At 40.5% G+C, this 25,937-nt stretch overlaps 1 protein-coding gene across 2 annotated transcripts in view; it reads left to right on the forward strand.

Moving 5' to 3' along the window:
- The window catches only part of DIAPH3 (diaphanous related formin 3), a 1,016,686-nt gene that overhangs the window by 102,889 nt on the left and 887,860 nt on the right, over positions 1–25,937 (forward strand). For both annotated transcript variants that reach the window (XM_077483143.1, XM_077483144.1), the window contains one exon: positions 4,190–4,363. In XM_077483143.1, the coding sequence (XP_077339269.1) occupies positions 4,190–4,363 (174 nt within the window). The remainder of the gene's footprint in view (positions 1–4,189; positions 4,364–25,937) is intronic.

Raw genomic sequence — 25,937 nt, forward strand, 5'->3', positions numbered from 1 at the left:
TACCTGCCCCCAGTGCTACCTGCCCCCAGTGCCATTTGTCCCCAGTGCCACGTGTCATCAGTGCCACTTAGTGCCATTTGTCATCAGTGCCACCTGTCAGTGTCACGTGCCATCTGTCATCAGTGTCACGCGTCATCGGTGCCATGTATTAGTGCCATCTGTCATCAGTGCCACATATTAGTGCCATCCATCTATCAGTGCCACGTATAAGTGTCATCATTGCCACGTATCAGTGCCATCTGTCATCAGTGTCACGTGTCATTGTCCTGGTGCTTCAAAAGTGTAATAAATAGTCAACAAGTTAGATGTGTAATTTATGTTCCTTGAACACATGGCGCTACCTGCATGTTGGGCCTCTCTATGTGGCCAGGCTGTGAAAAAGTCCCACACGTGGTATTGTAATACTCATGAGTAGCAGAATTTTTTTGGGGGGTGTCATTTGTGGTATACACATGCCACGTGAGAGAAAAAAACTATTACAATGACAATTTTGTGGAGAAAAAAAATGAAAAATCTTAATTTTGCAAAGAATTGTGGGAAAAAAATGACAACATCAAAAAAAGCTCACTATGCCTCTTACTAAATACCTTGGAATGTCTACTTTCCAAAAAGGGGTCATTTGGGGGGTATTTGTACTTTCCTGACTTGTTCGGGTCACAAGAAATGAGATAGGCCACCAGTACATCAGATGTGATCAATTTTGTGCGATTCGCACCACAGCTTGTAGACTCTTTAACTTTCACAAAGACCAAATAATATCCACTAATTTGGGTTATTTTTACCAAAGATATGTAGCCGTATAAATTGTGGCCAAAATTTATGAAGAAAAATTAAAAATTTGCATAATTCTGTCACAGAAACAAAGAAATATGCGTTTTTTTTTCAAAATTTTCGGTCTTTTTTCATTTATAGCGCAAAAAATAAAAACCCCAGAAGTGATCAAATACCACCAAAAGAAAGCTCTATTTGTGGGAAAAAAAGGACAAAAAATTCATTTGGGTACGGTGTTGCATGACTGAGTAATTGTCATTCAAATTGTGAGAGCACCGAAAGCTGAAAATTGGTCTGGGCAGGAAGTGTGTTTAAGTGCCCAGTAAGCAAGTGGTTAAATGTAAAGACTTATTCTTGCGGGTAGTTTGAAATCTTTAATATTTGCAAAATTAAGGTTTCCTATTTAGAATAATAAGCTGTCAGGTTAGTAAAACAGCAATATCAGAACTGATTCAATCATAAAGTTTGTAGTGTACATAGATTTGCAAAACAATGGGATAAAGGAATATTCCTGAACTTTGTTTTATCTCATGGTTACTGTGAAATTGTGTGAATACATCAATGCAGTGCATGTTATCTCAGCTTGCAGAGCTTGGATTCATTGAATGAGCTTACCAAAAATGTAAATATTGCAGAATATACAGCCTCATGCTACATAACCAAGCTCCATTTCATGCAGAATAAAACTGTTAGTGTATCATAATAGAAACATTTAGATAGATTTTTACTCCAAAGGCATTTTATTCCAATTTGATTAAAAAAAATCTGTTTTACAGTGCTTTGAAAAAGTATTCCTACCCCTAAAAAAATTTCCACATTTTGTCATGTTGCGACCAGAAACACAAATGTTTTTTATTTGCATTTTATGTGATAGACCAACACAAAGTGGCACATAATTGTGAAGTGTAAGGAAAATTATAAATGTGTGAAGTTAATCAATACTTTGTGGAACCACCTTTCGCTGTAATTACAGTTGCAAGTCTTTTTGGAAATGTCTCTACCAGCTTGTCACATCTAGAGTGACAGTTTTGCTCATCCTTCTTTGCAAAATAGCTCGAGCTCTTTCAGATTGGATGGAGAGCGTCTGAACAGCAATTTTCAAGTCTTGCCACAGATTCTCAATTGGATTTAGGTCTGGACTTTGACTGGGCTATTCTAACGCCTGAATATGCTTTAATCTAAACCATTCCATTGTAACTCTAGCTGTATATTTATGGTCGTTGTCTTGCTGGAAGGTGAACCTCTGCCCCAATCTCAAGTGATTGCAGACTCTAACAGGTTTTCTTCCAAGATTGCCCTGTAGTTGGCTCCATCCATCTTCGCATCAACTTTGACCAACCTCCTTGTTCTTGCTGAAGAAAAGTAACCCCACAACATGATGCTGCCACCACCATGTTTCACGGTGGGGATGATGTGTTCAGTGTGAGGTGCACTGTTAGTTTTCTGCCACACAGAATTTTGCTTTTGGGCTCATCTGAGCACCTTCTTCCACGTTTGCTGTGCTCCCCACATGGCATTGCGCAAACTGCAAACGGGACTTCTTATGGCTTTCTTTCAATAATGGCTTTCTTCTTCTTGCCACTCTTCCAAAAAAGCAAGATTTGTGGAGTGTATGACTAATAGTTGTCCTGTGGACAGATTCTCCCACCTGCGTTGTGGTTCTCTGCAGCTCCTCCAGGGTTACCATGGGCCTCTTGGCTGCTTTTCTGATTTAGTCTCTCCTTGCCCGGCCTGTCAGTTTAGGTGGATGGCCATGTCTTGGTAGGTTTTCAGTTGTGCCTTACTCTTTCCATTTTTGGCTGATGGATTGAGCAGTCCTCTGTGTGATGCTCAATGCTTGGGATGTTTTTTTTATAACCTAACTCTGCTTTAAACTTCTCCACAACTTTTCCCCTGACCTTTCTGGTGTGTTTCTTGGCCTTTATGATGCTCTTTGTTCACTACGGTTCGCTAAAAAAATCGAGTGCTTCACAGAACAGCTGTATTTATAATGAGATTAAATTACACACAGGTGGACTCTATTTACTAATTAGGTGATTCTGAAGGCAATTGGTTCCACTAGATTTTTAGTTAGGGGTATCACAATACAGGGTGCTTACTACAAATGCACCCCACACTTTTCACATTAATTTGTAAAAAAAAATTGAAAATCATTTATCATTTTCCTTCCACTTCACAGTTATGTTCCACTTTGTGTTGGTCTATCACATAAAATCCCAATAAAATACATTTTAAGTTTTTAGTTGTAACATGACAAAATGTGGAAAATATCAAAGAGTTCAGGTATACCTCATCTCCCATTGCTTCTGCTCAGTTCCTCTCTATTTTTCGGCACTGTGCAGAATTTTTAGAGGCCGATCTGCTGACAGCCCAAAAATGTACTGCTCTTCAGGGGCTCTGGGCTTCAGCAAAATGGCAGCTTTCAGCAACAAGAAACCAAAACTATGCTGATGGCAATTTTACAGTACACAGTAATTTTGGTAGCATAATCATTATTGTGAAATATCTTACTACAGAACATTTTTTTTTTTTATCAAGTTGCTATGGGTAAAGTTACTATTGTATCTGGTATTGTATGATTGATTTAATTAAAGAGGTTTTTTCTCTTCGACCCAGCAATATTCTATGGAGGATATCCCATTGGGGATTTAGCCATTTTATGACCTAATAAGACTGACTATGCCTCTTTGGCCAATTGTGCTGTGTCCTTCAATAAGCAATGGAGAAAGTGGGACTTTTTTTGTACTCCATATAAAATCCTTATGGATCTGATATTCTTGGCTTTTCCCCTCATTTGAGTTTCCCTATGTCCGTGGTTGTCTGTCTGTTTTTGCTTTTTTTTTTTTTTTTTTCCCCTCTGGTGGCATAACAGTTTTCACATTGTACAGTTATGTTTCATTAATGAACATGAGAGAAAGGGATTTTACAGCCAGTACAAAAACCCCCCAAAAAACATTATTTTGTTCTTCGTCGTATGGTGAAGGGATAAGGCCTTGTTGATGTCTTATCTTCCTTTTGAAAAAATATAACTTCACTTATTGTTGGGACTGGAAGTGATGTGAAATCTCTTTTGTGGGAACAAAAACACATTATAGTAGAGTGAGAGAGGCTTCAATTTTGCTGCCCATGCTTTCCTGTCCAGGTAATAAGCACTTTTTATATCCTGTAGAGGTTTTTCAGGGATAGGAAGCAAGGCAAAACCTGTCACAGACGGCAATAAAAACTCAGCACAAATGTTACTCTATCCAAAATGAAAACCTAAAAGATGGTTTGCATTAAGTTTTAAACTTTTTGAGAGCTGAACCTTCAAAGATACGTTTCTTATCTCACACATTGTGTTAAAGATTCATTTCTTATACTGCAAATATGGTTTGACTTTTATTTATAAAAAATTTATCCAGTCCTAATTTATTTCTAGTTGGACAGATTTGCCAGCATTCGTATTCCTGGAAGTAGAAAAGACCGGCCTAATTTAAACTACATAAAGAACTGCAACACTCCTGGTGAATGGTCTACATCATCTGAGCAGGAAGACTTTCCTCCTAAGCAGCTGTCTGATAAAGAAGTTCTGGCTCTGTTTGAAAAAATGATGGTAAGCTATATATATATATTTATTTATTGACTTGACTACGTTTCTTATTTTTTTGTTTTCCATGTTGAGTTTATTTAAGTAGGAAGAGATAACCTGGCTGCCGCACACCTCACGTGGTCCGAGTGGTTATCCGGGTAAAAGTAGCCTGGGCTCAATTCATCCAAGCCATGCCCTCAACATGAAGTAACACAAACTCAAATCTTTCAGTTTATTTGTTTTAATAAAACTAGCAAAAATGTGCCTGTTCCAGAATGAGAAAGTAGTGGGTATAACCAACAATGCTAAAGAAGTGTTTTAGTGGGCAGTATATGAGTTGTATAAGTTCCTGCCTGTGTCACAGCTCCCCGCCCCCCAGAGGCCCGTGCCAGACCTGATTCGGTTTTCTGTCTTCCTCTGCTGGATTTTTGTAGACAGCAAGCACTGAGTGCTAGCATCATGTTACCTCTTCCTATGGTGGCACATGGAGAAAAGGAGGAGCATAGCATGCCGGCATCACACAGAGAAGAATGACATGGTTATTTATAAAAAAAATAAAAAAAGTAACTTTACAATCACTATAAAGAGGGAATTCGACCCAAAAAAAATTATTAGAAGCCAGTAGCTCCATAAATGAACACTCGCCTGTCCCAGGGTCCAGCAATGTTGGCAGCTGAGGCCGATCGCTCAGCTCTCGGCTGCTGCCGCCGCCATTCTCGGTGAGGGAATCGGGAAGTGAAGCATTACGGCTTCACTTCCCGGTTCCCTACTGTGCATGCGCAAGTCTCGCAGCGCAATGGGAATGGTCCACGCTGTCTCTGGGACCCGTGTGTGTCCCAGGAGACAGCATGGTGGGACAGGAAGAAGCATAGACTCCCGTGGGAGTCTGTGCCTGGAAGTGGGTGCAAATACCTGTTTTGGACAGGTATCTGCACCCCCTCCCCCCTGAAAGGTGCCAACTGTGGCACCGGAGGTGGGGAGGGTTCAGATGAGCGGAAGTTCCACTTTAGGGTGGAACTCCACTATAAGATCTGGAGAAAATCACTCCTTGCATACAAATCTGTGGTATTACAAATGGGAACGCCGGCCGCACACGGGGATACCGGGGTTATGGCAGCTAGCTGCTGCCATAACGACGATATCCCCTTGCAAAATTAGGACGTATGTTGGCATTCGTTGGTCCGGAAGTGGTTAAGAGATAAAATTAGTGCAGCACATTCTGCTGATAGACTCTGTCCCTTGCAACTTTCTGCAGCAGGTATAGTCTTTAACACTCACCTCTGTAATCTTTCAGACTCTGCAAATGATGCAACTTTCTTCACAGCTCTGATGGTGGGTGGGACTCAATACATTCTAATTAACATTCAATCCCACCCAGTCACACCCACAGGAGGAGTCCAAATCTCACAAGTCCCGCCTCGCAGATCACAGCATTATTCCATAAGAAAACCCCTTCATACACAGCTTATGAAAGTTATCTGTGCTGCTGCTGGACAGGATGGAATTGATTACAATCAGAATTCTATCCTTCCCAGTTAAATATGCAGACCAGTGTGAACTGCGTGAGTGCCACCCCTCAGATCCTGCCCTCCCAGAGCCCTGCTCTCTGCAAAGTGATTAATTTACATAAGAAGGAAACAACTTCCTAATAACCTCCAATAGCCCTTCCTCTGTAATCTTACAGTAAGCCATTATTCTTTGGCATGCTGCAAGACACAAATGACACAGGAGGAGGTATGACACATTTACACCTTTCACTACCCACATGATTGCTCAGAAATGCCCACAGTAACCCTGGGACTCGCCCACCTCAACTCCCAGAACTGGTACAAGCGGCTCCCATAGCCAGCCATGAAGCTACAGAAGCTCTAAGGCTGATGGGAGATGACTGGAAAAGGAAGGAAACAGGAAGTCAGAACTCTGGAATTCAGCCAGGAGGAGTGACATCACAGACACAGAAATCTGCTGTATACAGCTAAAGGAGGAAAGTTACACACAAACTGGCACTAGGGTTGTGATTAGTTTACATGCACAATGCTTCTGTTTTGTGGAGGAAAAAGATGGAGTTCTTAAGTCTGCTACTGTAGTCGAAGCCTTATACCCACAGGAACTGTCAGTTTCCTGATAAATAAGCATTTTGCACTGCTGCTGTATTGAGTTTAGTTGATTTCAATACATAAAATGAATGGAACAAGCTGCATTTTGTACTCTTCTGATTTACACTGTAATGATTGTGTTCTTTCTTTTTAACAGCTGGAAAAGGCTTGAGTAGCCAAAATGTAATATCTCTCAATGTAATTTGAAAGTAGTATAATTAAAATGAATTGGGTTATATGAGGACCCGGGTGATTTTCTTGTGAAACAATGTTTAGCCATCTTTATTATTGCTTATTTATTACTAAATGGATTGTTGGATGTAAGCTATGCTTTCTATCACATACACAAGCAATAGACTTAGTGCTAAAAAGCATTACATCCCATGAAAAGATGCCAACTGGCATTGCTTAGATGGGATTAGATATCAGACAAGTTTGATTTGAAAGTTCTAGCAGTGTAAGAGAACAATGTTCAGAGAATTAGAATTGAATTTAGAATAGGTGAAACTAGTAGTTCATTTGAGATTGATTTAAAATATTAAAAACAAAATCTGTATCTAGATCAATATGCTGCTCTTTATAAAAAAACAAAATAAGGCCACTAGAGCCAAGTTGTACAACGACTGGTTAACAAAAGGAATAAACTGTATTAAATCCCTTAACACCTCCACAAACAAACCACTGATCTTTGACGAAATGGTGAAATATCTACTTATTAAAAAAGGGCTCTTTGCATTCTTTCCGGCTCGATCCAATGTATTAAACATTATTAAAAATGCTTTCTCCCACTGATTTGTCTAATCCAATAGATTAAATACCGATGGAAACCAATCCAGATAAACAAGCAATATTCTGGACATTTTCAAAATACCACTTGCATATTATGTGAAAAAAACCTATAGAATGAGTAAATGGATGAAGCAATTCCCAACTAATCTTGTAGAGCAGTGTTTGTCAACCTTTTTTCATTCAAAGCACCCTTTTAACATTATGCACAATCTGAAGCTACCTCATTTAAAAATGTAAAAAACGAAACTAAAACATAATGCAGCAACAGCCCCACATGTAGGAGACCCAACGCTAGATGTGAGTTATTCTTCCAGAGCAAATACACCTTTGCATACTTGTACTGACTAGTATTCTAATATTTCTCTTCTCGGTTTCTCTCCCTTGCTAATGTGAGCCCAGTGCTGATGGAAAGGGGCAGGGAAGGGCAAATAAGGATGCTGTTCAGGCACCCGATGTCCTCTTTATTAACCAATGATGTTATCGGTTGTTAGGATACCGGTGGCGGGAAGTTTGTAAGGGTGCACCGTGAAAACGTATGGCTTTGTGTAGCTAAATGGCAAGCTTCAGCCACACGCTGCTTGTATGCAATTTTTAGGCATTTTGCCAAGGAGCCCCTTAAGAAATGTGAATGCACCACAGCGTGCATGGGCACCCTGGTTGAAAAAGGCTGTTATAGAGAATGTTCTCAATTCTTTGAATATACAATAGCTTGGTGAACACTCACAATGAACTCCTACCAGCCAATTATGCTGAAAATCTACCATAGCTTATTGACTTTGCCACCTAGATGCTTCCTAATAGAACTAAGCCAAACACCCCAATGCTTAAACTTTTGACACAGTCCAGCAGACCAGGCTTGACTGCGTCATGCCTTCTAGGCTTTTTTCCAAGATTAAATGATTTATAAATAAGAAATAAAATATTAAAAATACAATATTGATATAAAAAGTGCTCAATATACACAGCTGTACACTTGGTTAATTACTTACCCTTAATGCGTGAATGATCAATATTCTGCATCATAAACCTACAGCTTTTAAAACTTTATACAAGGTGTTGAATACATTTGGAAAGGATCAGACAGAGACCTCTCTGAAGATGAAACAAAGAAGGTTGACACAAAACGCTTTTTGAAGTCTTTTTTTTTTTTTTTTTTTTTTTTTTTTTTTTTTGCTGTCACCTTACCTAATCTGTACTTTTGTTGATCCCCAATCATTTTAAGGTAAACTGGGGAAGGATGCAAAACACAAACCAAGGTCTATTGCATCTTTTTCACACAGTTTCTTTTCCAAGTTGCCTTGAAACTCCAACTACCGAGAACTATAATAAAACATATGGCATCCTATAGACTGTGCTTGATATCTGGATCAAATACTTTGTCACATTGGTATTGTCAAAGTATATCTGTAATCTATAATAAAAAAAATGGGTATTGTTAATGGTGATATTGTATATATTTTAAGTTGTTTATAACAGTCAACTTTATATCCAGACTATTTTATATGATTATTAGGACATCCTCATGTTAAATTGTTAAATTTTGCACAGGATCCATAGTGTTTGAGAGTACCTCTCTGTTTCGTTGTGTTGTGGGTATTCATGCGTTGACTTCCATTGCCAATATATTTTAACTAGAACACACTCAGAAGCTAACAATCAAATGAACATGAAAGATGGTGGAGAAGGTTACTGAAACTGTGACTGTTGAAAATAAAGGCAGCACAAAGTGCAAACCTTGTGGTATGTTACTGAAATTTTAGTTTGATTATTCAGTGAAACATGCTCACAAGACTATGGAATTAATACCTGCATTTGAAGCCAGCAGAGTCATTCAAACTACTCTCGCCATGGGCAGCTGCTGGAATCAGATGCCGATTGGGCTGCAGAGATGCCCTCATTGTAAAAGTATGCCACCTAGTGTCTGGCAGGAGCTATTGTGCATGTAGCTCCTCTTTTTCCTGAATGAGCATTTAGAATTCTACACAATTAGGTCGATAGAAGCATTAACAGTCCATAGGAGTATGTCATATAAACCAGGGCTTGACAGATTTGCTTGGAATCTAGGAGCCAGCTAAAAAAGTTAGGTACCAGGTCCGTAACGGCAATTTTAAATTTTTTAATTGCATTTTAGTGTAAATATGAGATCTGAGGTCTTTCTGACCCCAGATCTCATATTTAAGAGGACCTGTCATGCTTTTTTCTATTACAAGGGATTTTTACATTCCTTGTAATAGGAATAAAAGTGACATTTTTTTTTTTTTAAAAGAACAGTGAAAAAATAAAAAATAAGTTAAAATAAGATTTTTTTTTTTTTTTAAATAAGCCATGTCCCGCCAAGCTTGCGTGCAGAAGCGAACGCATACGTGAGTAGCGCCCGCATAGTAATGCGGTGTTCAAACCACACATGTGAGGTATCGCCACGATCGGTAGAGCGAGAGCAATAATTCTAGCCATCTCCTTTGTAACTCAAAACATGCAACCTGTAGAATTTTTTAAATGTCGCTTATGGAGATTTTAAAGGGTAAAAGTTTGTCGCCAATCCATGAGTGGACGTAATTTTGAAGCGTGACATGTTGGGTATCAATTTACTCGGCGTAAAATAATTTTTCACAATATAAAAAAAATTGGGCTAACTTTACAGTTGTCTTATTTTTTAAATTAAATAAATAATTTTCCCCAAAAATGCGCTTGTAAGTCCGCTGCACAAATACGGTATGACAGACAGTATTGCAACGACCACCATTTTATTCTCTAGGTTGCTAGAATAAAAAATATATATATAATGTTTAGGGGTTCTAAGTAAAGGGGAGGAGATGGGCGGGCAGTGAAAGCTCCATTAGCATTGCTGGCTGTCATACCAACAGCCACCACTAGAGGGCGCCAGATTCCAGAAGGAAACATAGGACCGCAGAAGGCCTCAAAGCCGCGGCCTCAATTACCGGCCGGCGGTGGTGCGGCGCAATGCGATCACACCGGGTGGGGGGGGCACGGAGACAGGATATCCCCAGCTGTTTTGCTCCAGGCGCCAGATTGCTAATTCTTGTCACAAATGCGACCTGGTGCCCGGGGTTTGTCGAGCCCTGATATAAATTGTTCCATGCCATGGTTTAATCATAAGACAAGACATTGTCTTCCATGTTCAGGTGAAATTGATATTCTAATACATTTTATACCCTTTCAATAATTAAATATCATATATTTTATCTTATACGTTATTCCTCCATGGCATCCCAATTGTGGGTAGCAGTCGCATGTTTTTGCCACGTGACAAAACATGCAAAAGTGTGCAACGCAAAATATTATTTGGTACCACAAGATTTGGTACACGAGCTTCTTTATTGTGTTGCTTGGAGTGGAAGGAGTGGTGAGTTCAAATGAATGGTGCAGCTCCAAAAACCACGCAAAAAAGTGTGAAAAAAAAAACTTGTCGCAATAGGGTCACTCAAGCAAGAATAAGACCCACAATCAATTTGCTTTTGCAAAAGCCAAATGTATGTTAGGGTAGCAGTTGCAGCCTGTGTGCTTTTAACAGATTGATTATTTGGAGGGGAAAGAGGTTGTCTGTGGGTTATGCTGAGAAAAACAAAGTTTCTTCCAAAAGTGTCCCTGGACTTAGGAATCCAATGGAGCCACACATATAAGTGAACCATCCAAACATTGCATAAGTCTCATCTACAGAGCAGCCATTGGATCCCAGCAGCTGGCCATGGCTAGTGAGTTTGGAGTGACTCTATGCTAGCATCAAAGGTCACCATCACTTCCCCAAAACTTGTGACTACACATTAGAGCTGCACGATTCTGTCTATAATGAGAATCACAATTTTTTTGCTTAGACGATAGATCACGATTCTCATGGCGTAACATCATCTTTCACATTAAAACAAAAAAATTGGGCCAACTTTACTGTTTCATTTTTTTTTTTCTATTTATTGAAGTGTTTTTCCCAAAAAAATTGCATTTGAAAGACTGCTGGGCAAATACAGTGTGACATAAAATATTGCAGCAATTGCCATTTTATTCCCTAGGGTCTCTGCTAAAATTTTATATATTATATATATAGAACGCATTTTTTTAACAAATAATCGTGCAGCTCTACTACACATTAATTCATTAAATAAAAAATGTCAGTATTACACTGAGGTTTTTGTACTGCTTTCTTTTTGGTTTCTGACTGTCCTGTTTCCTCTTTTTATATGTGGCCAATTTTGGTTTGTATTTCTATGTATAGAATTTAACTCTAAGCACACAGCAGGGGTGCTTATTTGTACATAGGCTGTTGAGATCAGAGTTTGACTTGCTTTTATTCCCCCATGTAAGTCAATGTGAATGCATTATATACAAGTAAACACATCTCAAATGTGTATAAAATACTCATGCACCCTTTGGTCTAGTCCTTAGCAGAACACCAACCAGGACTTTTTTTTTTTTTTGTTTTTAAATATACTTGTTTTTCCAGCTGTGTAGGTTTAGAGAGGCATTAAAAAAAAAAAAAAAAAAATGAATCTCTTCAATCAAGACACAATGCAACAGATATTTTGTTTAATAAAGATTGGGCAATGGTTAGAACCTCCTTTCAGTTGTGTTTTTTTTTTTTTTTTTTTTAACAAATATAACTGAAACTAACCACTTACGGACTGCCTGCCTGCAATGTACTGTGCACAGGCAAAGCATCATACCTGTACATCGCTGCCTGCTTCCGGGTTTAGGGCACAAGCATGCGTGTGCCCTTAAAGAGTAAGTAAACCCTGATAGGTTTACTTCCTCTGTTTCCCTGCAAAAGTAAAGCATAATGGGCTACTATGCATCGCATAGTAGCCCGTGATGTTTCGCTTACCTGACACAGGAGCCAGCGATGTCATTGTTGTCCCCTCTTCCACGGAGCATCTATCGTCTTTCCGTGTATCGTGGCTCCGGTGCTGTGATTGCCCAGAGCTGCGATAATGTCACTCCCGCACATGCGCATGGGAGCCGCCAGTAGCGGCATATGGCCGTTAGCGGCATGCTCGGTTCGCCTGTGCGCCTCTGTCTACAGTGCATGCGCCGTAGACAGCAGTGCTTGTCTTTTTGCAAATATCTCCTAAACCGTGTAGGTTTGGGAGATATTTCTTGGACCTACAGGTAAGCCTTAATCTAGGCTTACCTGTAGGTCAAAGTGGTTTGTAAGGGTTTACAACCACTTTTAACCTGGCAATCAACACAGGGCTCTGTACAGAGGGAGTGATCTGTATTTCTTATCTCTGCAAAGTAGGAATAAGGGATCATTCCTAAAAAGTAGCACACATTTAACCCCTTGATAGCCCTAGATGTTAACCCCTTCCCAGCCAGTGTCATTAGTACAGTGACAGTGTATAGTACTAGCACCGATGACTGTATTAGTTTTACTGGTGTTGTAAGTCTCCGATCACCATCATTAGTAGTATAAGAAAAAGTTCCTATATATATATATATATATATATATATATATATATATATATATATATATATATATATATTGTGGTAGTACGGAATCTCCAATCCTGGGACCGGGTTTTGGGAACAGCCAGCAGTCTGGCTGGATGATTGCACAGGTGGGTCTTGGGCTTAAAACAAAGCCAACACCATGGTTCTGGGCTCCACCCTCCCGAGGAGTCCAGGCGAGTAAGGGAGAAGAAGTGTGCATGTCTGCACAGGTCGGTCTGTCAGAGCAGACAGAGGGTCCAAGCTTGTGGGCTGAAAAAAGGAAACTCGTAAAGAGTGCTGAGGTACTGGGTGTACAGGAACTCTGTTACAGAGCCAAGAGGGCTGCAGCATTAGTCTGAGCAGCAGTGCTGCTAAAGAGAGCCAGGTGGCTTGGTATTTTTGATTCTACTTACATTATTGCTGTGGAAAGCTGAAACCCCTGTGTGGGCAACTATTTTGATATCGGACTTTTCTTTCTTTAATAAAAGTGGGCCTACAAGCCCTTAAAACGGCATATCTGGTGTGGACTCAGCTCACTGGTAAGCTCTACCTTTAAGTTAAAATAACCCCTAAATATTACTATATGTATATATATATATATATATATATATATATATATATATATATATATATATATATATATATAATTATAATCATAGTTTGTAGGTGCTAGAACTTTCACACAAATCAATCAATATACACTTATTGGGATTTCTTTTAATCGGAAATGTAGCAAACTATATTTTGGACAATTTATGAAGAAATATTGGATATGTTTATTTTAGTAGAGTAATATCACCAAAAAAACAAAACAAAAAAAAAACAAACAGTGGTGATCAACTACCATCAAAAGAAAGCTCTATTTGTGTGAAAAAAATGATATGAATTTGGTTTGGGTACAGTTTTGCATGACTGTGCAATTACCAGTTAAAGTAGCGCAGACCTAAATGGCAAATAATGGCCTGGTCATGAAGGGGGTAAAATCTTCCAGAGCTCAAGAGGTTTAAGAAACCATATTACCAGTCCATACATTTCCTCTGCTGATGCGTCATTTTTTGTCATTTTTTTTTCTGCTTATATTTTACAAGACAGTCTCAACTTTTGTCATTGTAAAATCGCTGCCAGTGAGCGCATTCAATTAATGAGGCTGACCCCTCCTCCACTCCACAAATTTTACAGTCGGCTTTGATTTGCTTCCCTTTTTTCCTCCAAAAACATCTTTAACATGTTTGTTATAATCAACCTTTGTGTTTTTTTTTTTCCCCCCCCTTTTTTGTCTTTTTGTCTTTTTTCTTGCTACACCAGCACTGTATCTACTCCATTTAGTAGTTCTGACAGTTGGCTTTGCTTTTACTTTTTTTGCAGCCCTGATTAAAAGAATTTACACAACAGCACCCTTCAATGATTAGAGACACTGTTTGAGCCGGGATCTTGCTCCTGGCTTACAGAGGCTCCAGGCAGTTTTCTAACCTCTTTTTGTCATAAGATGGTGATAGGCTCTCCTTTGAGCTGCAAACATAAAACAAGTAGCATAGCAGACTTTCTTTAGAGAGTCACCAGAAAAAAAGCTGTACCTGCTTGCAGAGTATTTAGGTTATATCTTGTCCCACTGTATATAAATGAGATGGTCGCTTCTCATTTCCAAAGGGGGGCTGCTCCTGGTGATTATGTATATTTTTATTATAGCCTGTGGTGAAGTGGACAACCCTGGAATAATTCTGTTATCCCATGTGACTTGCTTGCTAAATACAAATAAAGCAAGCTATTTGGGAAAGGCTGTTTACCATTTTCTGTATAGCTCTTTAAACTTAATTATGTCTAAGCCTGAGAAGCTTTATGGTTTCATATCTGATTATAAACCAAAGAGAACAATAATCAGTAGCTCTAATTATGGCTTGAAGGGGAGACTGGGCAACTATACACTTTGCTGCAGGGGAAAGATAGTCCTATCATTTTTATTAGTTGTGAATAAGAAATCAATGGTAAAATTTGCCTAAAATAGGATTAGAGGCTATTTGTCAAAATGAGCCTTTGTTGTTCTACTGATATTATATATCGGAGATTATGTCCACATTAAGTGTCTCAGGGCTGCGGGGACACACTTTTTTTTTTTTTTTAAGACTGAAGCTTAAATATGTTAAAACAAATTGTAGTGTATACTTTACCCCTTTTCAGATGAGTTGCAACAACTGATCAAACATTTTTTAATATAATTTATAGATTCCCATTTCAGATTTCTGATGTTTTACTTACTTGTTCTTAACTCAAATTGTATTCTTGTTAACAAAAGAATTCCAAAAGATCAAAACTATGATAGGCAGTGAGGAATGAAATCAAAAATTTACGCCCTTAGAAAGCCTGAAGGCGGTGATTTGATTTTCGGGGTCCTGTACGCGGTTAGGCTCCTAAAAAGTCTCAATACATGTGGTATCACTGTACTGAGGAGAAGCAACAGAATGCATTTTGAGGTGTCATTTCATATATGCCTATGGCAGGTTTGAGCAATATATCATTTACTGACAACTTTGTGCAAAAAAAATTAAAATTAAAATTTTCCCGCAACTCTAAAATATTCCATGGACTCAACATGCCTATCAGCAAATGGAGTCATTTGGGGGAGATTTGGACTGTCCTGGCATTTTATGCACAACACTTAGAAGCTTATGCCTTACATCACCCACTCTTCTAACCACTTGAAGACAAAGCCCTTTCTGACACTTTTTGTTTACATGAAAAATATATATTTTTTTTGCAAGAAAATTACTTTAAACCCCCAAACATTATTTATATATATATATATATATATATATATATATATATATATATATATATATATATATATATATATATATAATATTAAAGCAAAGGCCCTACAGATTAAAATGGTACGTGTTGCATTTTTCTTTTCAGATAGTACTTGGGCCTCTATTTTTCGAATGCAGTTTTTTGGAAAAAACCCACTTTTTTTTTTACATTTTAATGCACTAAAACACACTATATTGCCTAAACGTTTGAAATAAAAAGATGATCTTACGCCGAGTACATGGATACCAAACACGATATGCTTTAAAATTGCGCACAAACGTGCAGCGGTGACAAACTACATACATTTTTAAAAGCCGTTACATGTTACCAATTTAGATTTACAGAGGAGGCCTACTGCTATAATTACTGCCCTCGATCTGACCTTTGCGGTGATATCTCAAACGTTCCCTCCAGAGCCGAAACAATCAACAACTAATCGATTATGACTTTGTTTAAAAAAAAAAAAAAAAAAAAAAAAAAAAAAAGTTTATTATTTTTAACAACAACTGGAAAAAACTGGAGTCGAAAAAAAATAACAAAAAGGGAGAGACAATGCACATACAATATGCAGTGATTTCAATCACAATGAAGTCAAAATGCATATGCTTACTGACAGTCAGAATACCTTGCAGCTAGGAGAAGAACAGGAGAGTGGGGGAGGAGGGCAGAGTACTGACCCGTAGTCTTTCTGTACTTGCCTGAAGTCTCCATACATTCGGGGCAAGTCAGCACACGGAGAGACATAAATTAAACATCCTGAGCCACCAATTGCATAACTTAGTTACATGTAGAACTCCCTCAGGGGGGTAAGACATGTCCATACCGTTTTTTGCCAGCCCAGACTCCCCCCGGCATCCGAGTTGAGACCCCCATGGCTCCAGCCCTAGTCAAGGGTCAGCTGTTCTTCATGGACCCATGTTCCCTAGATTTTGGTGAATTTCTTTGGGCAGTTGTGGCCTAGGTAAGTTAATTTATACAATGGGAGGGCGTTGTTTATAAGCTTTTTCCACTGCTGTATTGTAGGTGGACTGGAGCAGGACTGCCTTTCTGGCATAGAAGGCTGCATAAAACAAATGGCTTCTTAGATTGCAGGGCTGGTAAGTTGTCCACTATTCCAAGTAGCAATGGGACCGGGTCGCATGCCACAGTCAATTTGCCACAGCCACCACTTCTCTCCAGAAGGGCTGTATGTGTTGACGGGACCAAACCACATGAAAGAACGATCCCTCTTCTAAGGAGCATTTAGGGCAGAGTGTGCTGTTGTCTGGGTATATCTTGGCTAGACGTTGGGGTGAAAAATACGCTCTATGAAAAAATTTAAGTAGGACAAACCTGTCACAGGCAGATATCACCAGAGGGAGGTATTGCTGAATGTATTCCTCCCAGTCATCATCAGCCAGAGAGGGTTATCCTTCTGCCATACTGAGAGCAGCTGCAAGACCCTAGAAGTATCCATTCCAGCTAGCTTTGAGTATAAGGCAGATAGGGGCTTAGTCTCTTCCATTGTACTCAGACGCTCTATTCCAGTGGTTACCAGCTCAGGGGGTACAGGAAACTGGGATTGATAGGCGTGACGGAGCTGCAGATACCTAAAGAACAAGCGGTTGGGCAATCCCTTCCGGTGCTTTAACTCATCAAATGAGAGCAGACCGCCAAGGGACATTATGCCAGCTAATGTTTTAATTTCGTAACAAGCCCAAAGCACCAGGTCGGGGACCGTCTGGAAGTGTGGTAACCACGGGTTGTCCCGTAGCGGACTGCAGGGGGACCAGCTGTTAGGCGTCCAGATCTTGGTCCGAACAATCTCCCAAACTCTAAGTGTAGTTCTCATCGATGGGGTTATATTCGGATTAGATTTGGGCCCACGATGCATTAAGTTTCTCGGCTCAGATTAAGACCCAAGCAACCCCGCCTCCAAGTTTGAGGCAGGGTTGGCCGGCTCCTCCGACAACCACCATCTCAGCACAACCAAGACCACCACCCAATAATACGTGAGAAAGCACCCTTACAGTAGTGATTTGCTCTGTTTGTACTATAAAGGGTTACTTTTTTAGTTTTTTTTTAACCCTAGTTATTTTACTAAACGTCTTAGGCCTTGTTCACACCTATGTGTCTTTTGGTGCTTTTTGCAGAAGTGCACTACAGTTCATTTAACCTGGATTCCTATGGGACACATTCACATCTATGCTTTTTTTTTTTTCAGCCGCTGCGTATTTGCAAAAGGGTCCAGGACATTTTTCAACGCAACACAGTGCTTTTTTTGGGTACCAGGGAGGACATACAAAAAATGCCTCTAATGCAGCTGGCTCACTGGACTTGCGTTTGGAAGGTGGGCCATAGCACCGGCTGGAACACAGAAGGACTGTGACTATCTCTTCCTGGAATTTTAGGAACGATCCAGTCTGTCCTGAAGCTTTTTATAGCACAAAAACGTTCAGCAGAGCCAATTGAAATAAGTATATAGACACTTTTTTTGTACTGGTGTCCGGCCTTATGGACAATTAGGTATGGCAGGGCTCGACAAAACCCAGGCGCCAGTTCGCATTTGCGACTAGAATTAGCGACCTGGCTCCTGGGGCATCACAGCTGGGGGTATCCTGTCACCGCGGACCCCCCCCCGGCGTGATCGCTTACCGGCCGCGCCGGCGGCGGCCGGTAATTGAGCCCCCGGCTTTGAGGCCTTCTACGATCCTATGGTTCCTTCTGGAAATCTGGTGCCCTCTTGAGGTGGCCGTTGGAATTACAACCAGCAATGCTAATAGGCTGGCAGGCAGGGGAAGCTCCATCTCCTTCCCTTTACTCAGAACCCCTAAACATTATATATATATTTTATTCTAACACCCTAGAGAATAAAATGGTGGTTGTTGCAATACTGTCTGTCACACCGTATTTGCACAGTGGACTTACAAGCTCACTTTTTTGGGGAAAATGTATTTAATAACAAAAAAATAAGACAACAGTAAAGTTAGCCCAATTTTGTTTTATATTGTGAAAGATAATGTTACGTCGAGTAAATCGATACCCAACATGACATACTAAAATTGCATCCGCTCATGGAATGGCAACAAACTTTTACCCTTAAAAATCTCCATAGGCGACGTTTAAAAAATTATACAGGTTGCACGTTTTAAGTTACAGAGGAGGTCTGGGGCTAGAATTATTTCTCTCACCGATCGCAGCGATACCTCACATGTGTGGTTTGAACACCGCTTTCATATATGCGTTCGCTTCTGCACGCAAGCTTGGCGGGACAGGGCGCGTTTAAAATAATTTTTTTTTTCTTATTTTAACTTTTATTTTTATTTTTTTCACTGTTCTTTAAAAAAAAAAAAAAAAAGTGTGTCACTTTTATTCCTATTACAAGGAATGTAAAAAATCCCTTGTAATAGAAAAAAGCATGACAGGTCCTCTTGTATATGAGATCTGGGGTCAGAGAGACCTCACATCTCATATTTACACTAAAATTCAATTTAAAAAAAGTGTCATTTGAAAAAAAAAAAAAAAAATGTCCCTCTAAGAGCTATGGGCAATGACTTGGAGACAGGTGGGGGGGGGGGGGGGCTGGGGGCTGGGGGCTATCTTCCCCTCACACGTCTCCATGTCAGGCCAGGGACAGGTACAGATCGCCGTCACAGACCTGGCTCCTAACTTTTTTTAGCTGGCTGCTAGATTCCAAGCAAATTTGTCAACCCCTGAGGTATGGTGCCAACAACCTGTCGTTGAGGTCCACCACTCCCATATTAAGGTTGTTTTCGTGGACACAGAGGAGTTTTTCTACAACACCAGTTGCCTTAGGAATTTGGGCTGTCATATTTGCATGAAGGGAGGACAGAACGAAAACATTCCGTGAATCCCTCCACTTCACTGCTCAAAAATTATTACAAATCAAGCAGGCTCTCCCCCCATCTAAGTCGGGATTCTACAAGCCGTTGGGAGAAGCCCCAGTGATTAGATCGCACGGTGCCACATGCGTGAATTCCATAATCAAAAAGGTGGCAAATGTGGCACGCTCGTGTAATGTCCACGTACAACTGGTATCCCTTTCCGAATAAGGGTGACACAAAGTCCCACACAATCTTGCCAGCAATCCCTATGTAGTGTGGGCAGTTCTTCAGCTCTACATGACTATATTTTCCCTCGTAAACCATAAAACTATATTTATAGCCTCAGAGCTTATACATCTTAACCCCATATCTGGCAGGCTTGCTGGGAAGATATTGTTTGATAGACAAGTGGCCAGAAAACTTAATCGGGGACTCCTAAATGCAGACAACTTGATGGGGAGTAAACAAGGCTGCAAACTGTTGGTTGAAGTGGTTTACGAGAGGCTGAATTCTGTAGAGCCAGTCAAATCCAGCGTCACCCGAGGACAACAGAGTTCATTGTCATTGAATTACATGATCTGCTCGTATTGTGTGCTGGTCATGGAGGCAGAGAACATGGGCATATGGTGAATTGGATCAGTGGACCAATATGACCACAACTCACTCTTTTTTTTTTTTTTTTAGTTATACCCATGAGGGCGGTCAGGGCCCAGGAAGGTCTTAAATTCAGAGACTGTAATAGGTCTCCAATCTCTGGCAAGGGTCAACTGGGGATTAGCGGCGATGAATTGACCAGCATACAAATTGGTTTGGTCCACAATAGATCTATAGCCATCTTCTGTGAAAAACAGCGAATAAATATCAAGTGACGTAAAATCAGCTGTTTATACCTGTATTCCGGGTTGGCCAGTGAATAGGGGAAGTACGGTTGCTGCCAAAGTGGTAGGCTCCCAATTAGGATTGGTAAATGCAGCAGGAAGGGCACTATGGGCTCGACGCACATGTTTGTCTCCTTCTTGGTTGTAGCGGCATACTAGTTGTGCTAGCCACCTCACCAGCTTGAACTGCACTTATGGGACTCCCACATCATCAAGTGTTACTCCAGTGCTGGATGTACTAGGCCACTGAAACTTGCCAGTTCACCAGAAGGAGGAGCGGCACTAGTACTGTCTGTCTGCTCCATACGAGAGCCCTGCAGTTCTTGCATCTAAATCACAGCATTGGAACACTGTCCGGTACGCCTGACCTTGGCAGGGACCACTACTCCATCATCAGAGCTATCTGTCAGGGTGCAGCTGCTGTCTACAGGTTCGTATTCTGAGCCTGAATCTGACAGATGGGTGATTTCCTCTTCACTGAAATAAAGGGGGAAAACACAGCGCTAAACCTAGAAAAAAGAGGTGGTGACCAAAAAAAGAAAAACTAATTTCTGTAGCTGCTAACACTCAAAGTTATACAAACATGAACAAAAAATGTGTAGTGCTAAGGCTTGTAATAACCATAAAAATCTGAATTTGAACAATACAGTGCAATGTGCAAATAAAAGTCCAATGACTAGTAAAAACTAGAAAATGTGAGTCAATGTGAGGAACTGAATCCAGATGTGAATCAACCATGGTGTCTCAGAGGTGATGACTGCACAAGGGAGTGGTGCATATGACACGGAGAACATCAATAATGTGGATACTTAATGAGGTACTCTTACCAGCAGAGGTGGACACACATACCATCTGGCAGTGGGTCAAATGCACATAAATGGTGGTCTTTTGGGTGTGGTGCCAAGGTGCCGAGTGGTTGTCTTTGAATGCAATGACACGGTCCCAATCCCAGGGATATGTTCACGGCCACAAGTGGTCTCTACACACGTCCAAAACTTCAGAATCCACCTCGTCAGTGCTCACCAGTACCAAAAATATCATGAAAAAGGAGGAAAAAAGTCCTCCATATAGTGCTCAAACGTGCTCAATAGTGCTCAAACGGTCATCAACAGGGGCATCCGATGCCCCTGTTGATGACCGTTTGAGTCGAAACACGTAGGACTGGCTATCTGAGAGTCCCATACTGCTTTTTTAATGATTTATGCTATTTTTTATTATATTTTTGTGTCCTTTTTTCATGTCTCCTTAATTGTGAGAAATTTTCCAATAAAACATTATTGGCTGATCTGCACTATATAGAGCACTTTTTCCTCCTTTTTCATGACATTTTTGGTACTGGTGAGCACTGATGAGGTGGATTCTGAAGTTTTGGACGTGTGTAGAGACCACTTGCAGCTGTGAACATATCTCTGGGATCAGGACCATGTCATTGCATTGAAAGACAACCACTTGGCACCACACCCAAAAGACCACCCTTTATGCGCATTTGACCCACTGCCAGATGGCATGTGTGTCCACCTCTGCTGGTAAGAGTACCTCATTAAGTATCCACATTATTGATGTTCTCCGTGTCATATGCACCACTCCCTTGTGCAGTCATCACCTCTGAGACACCACGGTTGATTCACAACTGGATTCAGTTCCTCTCATTTCCTCTTCACTAGCTGTTATGCTCAGAAACGTGTAGGCCTCTTCACTACTGTATCTTTGATTTGACATTTTAGCCTCTAAATTTACTGCTACAGTAGTGAGACTCACAGGAAAAAGAGCTCCTGACTGTTAGCGACTGCTTCAAACGCTACAAAAAAACTGTTAGCTTTCGCAGGCATCATGCCTGACTCTGCAATCACTGCAGTTATTTGTTTTTTTGGTTTTGTAAGTGACAGTGATTGATTAATACTGCTCTTGGGTGGGCTGGGCTGGGCTGGGTGACGGGGCTAAACACAGGCGCTAGCAGATATCTGGGCTGATCCCGCTAACACTGCATTTTTGAGAACCCTAAACTGCTGGGGACGCTAGTATAGATCTGATCTGATTCGATATCGATCCGTTCAGAGATATACTACTAAGTTAGGTGTATGGTGCGTGCGTGGGTGTTGGCGCTACTGGCACTAATCTGACGCTACCTGGGGCGATGCAGGCCCTATCTGACACTAAAATTTAACTATCACCCGCCGGGTGATCAGGGGGATTAAACCTTTATTTAGGCAATATAGAGCGGGTGCCCTGATGTTATAAAAAAAATAGCTAACCAGCATCATCTGTGACACTAATACAGTGGTCACCTGGTGACAGCGTGATCAAGGGGATAAACCTTTATTAGGGGGGTCCCTAGACCTATCTGGGCCTACGCTAAGTACCCTAACACTGATTTTTGTCACTAATGACACCAGTACATTGATCAAAAAAATAAATAAAATGAACAATGCACTGGGTGACACAGTGACAGGGATTGAAGGGGTTAACTGGGGGGGTGATCAGGGGGTCATCGGGGGATCGGGTGTACCTGCGTGAACTGGTGTCAGTGTAGTGTTGGTGCACTTACTGTGAGATGTCTCCTCTCCTCTCTCTGGAACGGAAAAGAGTTCCACAAGGGGAGATGTCACTTCACCTGCTGTGTTTACACTTACATATGCAGGGGAAGGATTTCATTCGCCAGGACTGATCACCAGGTCCAAGGAGATCTATGTGCTTACTGGTAACTGGTTTCAGTGGCTATATTATATATAAAAAAAAAAACTACTCGCAAGAGAATGAGTGTAAAAGTGCATATCTAGAGTAAACTTTGGTGCAAGGATCCAGGACAGCAGCGGATGATGTCAGAATGTAGCTCCTCCCCTGTACGTGTGTGTCACCCTTTGTCTTCTAAACATACCGGTCATCATAAAAACATGACGCACTCTGGATCGCGCACGCCCGGGGGGGGGGGTTACATCCGTTGCCTTATTTTGTATTGCTTCCATTTGCGAATAATTGTCTCCTTCTCACAAGCTTCTTGCTGATGGTCTTGTAGCCTATTCCAGCCTTGTACAGGTCTACAATCATGTCCCTGATGTCCTTTGACAGCTCTTTGGTTTTGCCCATGTTGGTTAGGTTTGAATGGAAGAAGATTCTGTGGACAGGTGTCTTTTAAATTGACAGGACTACTCTGTCTCACATGAGCACATACTGTAGCCAGTCTGTGGGAGCCAGAAGTATTGCTGGTTGGTAGGGGATCAAATACTTATTTTACTCACTGAACTGCAACTTTTTTTTTCAATTATTTATTTAAAAATTGTATCATTACAAAAGAAAAAGGGATCAAGGACGAGGGAAGAGCAGCCTTGCCCCTACCCTACTACATAAGGTAAAAACCTATACAAATTCTTTGCTTTACACATTTCCCGTTTCCCCTTTCCCACCTCAACCCCCTACACCCCCTCCCACTTATCCCCCCTTTTTTTGAGGGGGAGAAGGAAAATCACCTTCCCCTCCCCCTCACCTACAACCCCAACACCTCACTATATTTCCTCATTAGCTTAAATGTTTTCCATCTCTCCCATCTCCCCTGGTGTTCCCTACTTCCGGGAAACTGCAACTTAATAACATTTGTATCATGTGTTTTTCTGGGTTTTTGTTTGATGTTCTATCATTTAATATGCATCTATGATAAAAATGATAGATCCTTCGTTTCTTTGTAAGAGAGCAAACTTACAATATCAACAGGGAACAAAATAATTATTTTCCCCACTGTATATAACTTTACTGCATTAAAGTAATGAATACAGGAGGTACTATTTGGATTTATACATTTAATTTCCAATTTGACTTGAGCTTAGCTTTATTTATATGTGCAGTGTTTGATTGCATTTTACACTGCTTGGCTATACTGTGCCACTACACAAATTTCCTAAGCTCAGTTGTGTAGTTGTTTTATTGTGCCATTGAGGAAATAAGTCTAATTTTTTTTCAAGATGATGTGAATAAAATAAAAACATTTGCCCTTCCTCCTAATCTCTCATTATGAGATTTTATTACCATGACTAAAGATGACATATAGATTTCTTCCATCTCATTTATCATCAGAGATCATCAAGGGCTTGTATACATTGCCATTTGTGTTTTGCTTCTGACATGATTTTGTGACGCATTTTTTTTATGGATATTAAATGCAATGTTTGCCTTTTGAAATCTTTTTTTTTTTTTACCATTAGTATTTCATTTTGCAAAATTATAAAAGGCACAAAAAAAACACATGAATTACAGCGTCCAACTTTGCATCAATAACAATAAGAGCAGCAGAATAATCCTGCCATGCTGTGGGTGGGCAACTTCCCCAAGAATGACATGAGCTTCTAGGCAAAAAACAAACAATACAAATAGGGCAGAGAGGTAAAGTCATAATACAGCATAGATTAGATCTAGAGTAGTGAACAATAAAGTCGAGGATCCCTGATCTTTATTGAGCCGACCATAGATGGAGCGATTTTCTTTCCTTCAACCAAGGGTTGCAGGAAAGAAATTAGCTTGATTCCCCATCAACACTGTCACTGTTGAAGGGGGAATCCCTCCTGCATTTGGAGCCATTGAGTTCTCCTGTGGGGTAGTGGAGGGAGCTTTCCCCACAGGAGAACCTAGTGATTATTGGTAGCGGTTATAACAGCTGCTAGCAATAATCGCATATAAAATCTGACAAGCTGGTTGTACCCAAATTGAATGATCGATCAACTTTGATATATTCAGCCTTGCCCAAAGATGGTTCAAATCTCAGCTGGTTCCTGCTGTACTGGCTGAAATTTGAACTGTCTATGGCCATTCCTAGAGTATATAATTTTGTCATAATGGGGCTTTAGGTCCTAAAGAAGGAGGTGGAAACTGAAGTGAAAGGTGAGCTGAGGTTAGGAGACTGGAATGCTCCTATTGTATGCAAGCCATAAGTCCCATTAGTCATGGCATTTAGAAGCTGTGAGATGGGCTTTAGCATAAGAAAATTCCAGCAGGGGTCGGTCATTAAGACTATGATTAACATCTTGTATACAAGGTGGTTCTGTGGTTTTCCATCATCTAACAACAGCAGTAATGAGGCTATGAGTTGTGAATGACTGTGTATGATGAGGCAAGGCCTTGAGGAGAGCCACGTATGGTGTTTGAGTCTTTGGTGTATGAGTTACTGATACCAGAAAAGTTTTGACGACCACTCAGAACCTTGTGATAATAGGGTAGGACTACCATATGTGGCGTAGCGTTCCCGGGGTGATGACAGTTGCGCCAGCCTTTCACCAAATGATCTGGGAATGTGGAGGCGAGCCTATAGGGATTACAGGCCCACCAATTAACTATTTTATGCAGGGATTATCAGTGTAACAGACATTTCGAAAATTTTAGTCGGGGTTCTGAGCCTCCGAGTGCCATAGAGTAGTAGGGATAGTGAAGTTAAGAAGGTTCTTCCAGTAAGACATAGATATTGATTTATTTTGTAGGTCAGGTTGGAGATGTAGGCCTTCGATGATTGAGATTCCCTTGGTTTGTGAGTCGGATTTTTCATAGTGATGAAGCAAGTCCCAACAAAAAGGAGTATTAGACCAGCCTATTGAATTCTGTTGTAGATTACAATGTTTGTCGATTTTGTAACGCATCGGCATACTTTGCATTTATATTGTTCAATAAAAGCAGAGGTAAATACATCTTCAAGGTCAGTTTGGGACTCTTTGAACTCCTTGCAAACAAATTCCAATTGTCTGCCATTTTTATCATTTTCTTCTAGTTTGGTAGATATCATAGTTGGGCC

This window comes from Lithobates pipiens, unplaced genomic scaffold, assembly GCF_037356315.1.
Source record: "Lithobates pipiens isolate NorthernLeopardFrog02 unplaced genomic scaffold, aLitPip1_a1.2 Scaffold_16, whole genome shotgun sequence".
Lineage (NCBI taxonomy): Eukaryota > Metazoa > Chordata > Amphibia > Anura > Ranidae > Lithobates > Lithobates pipiens.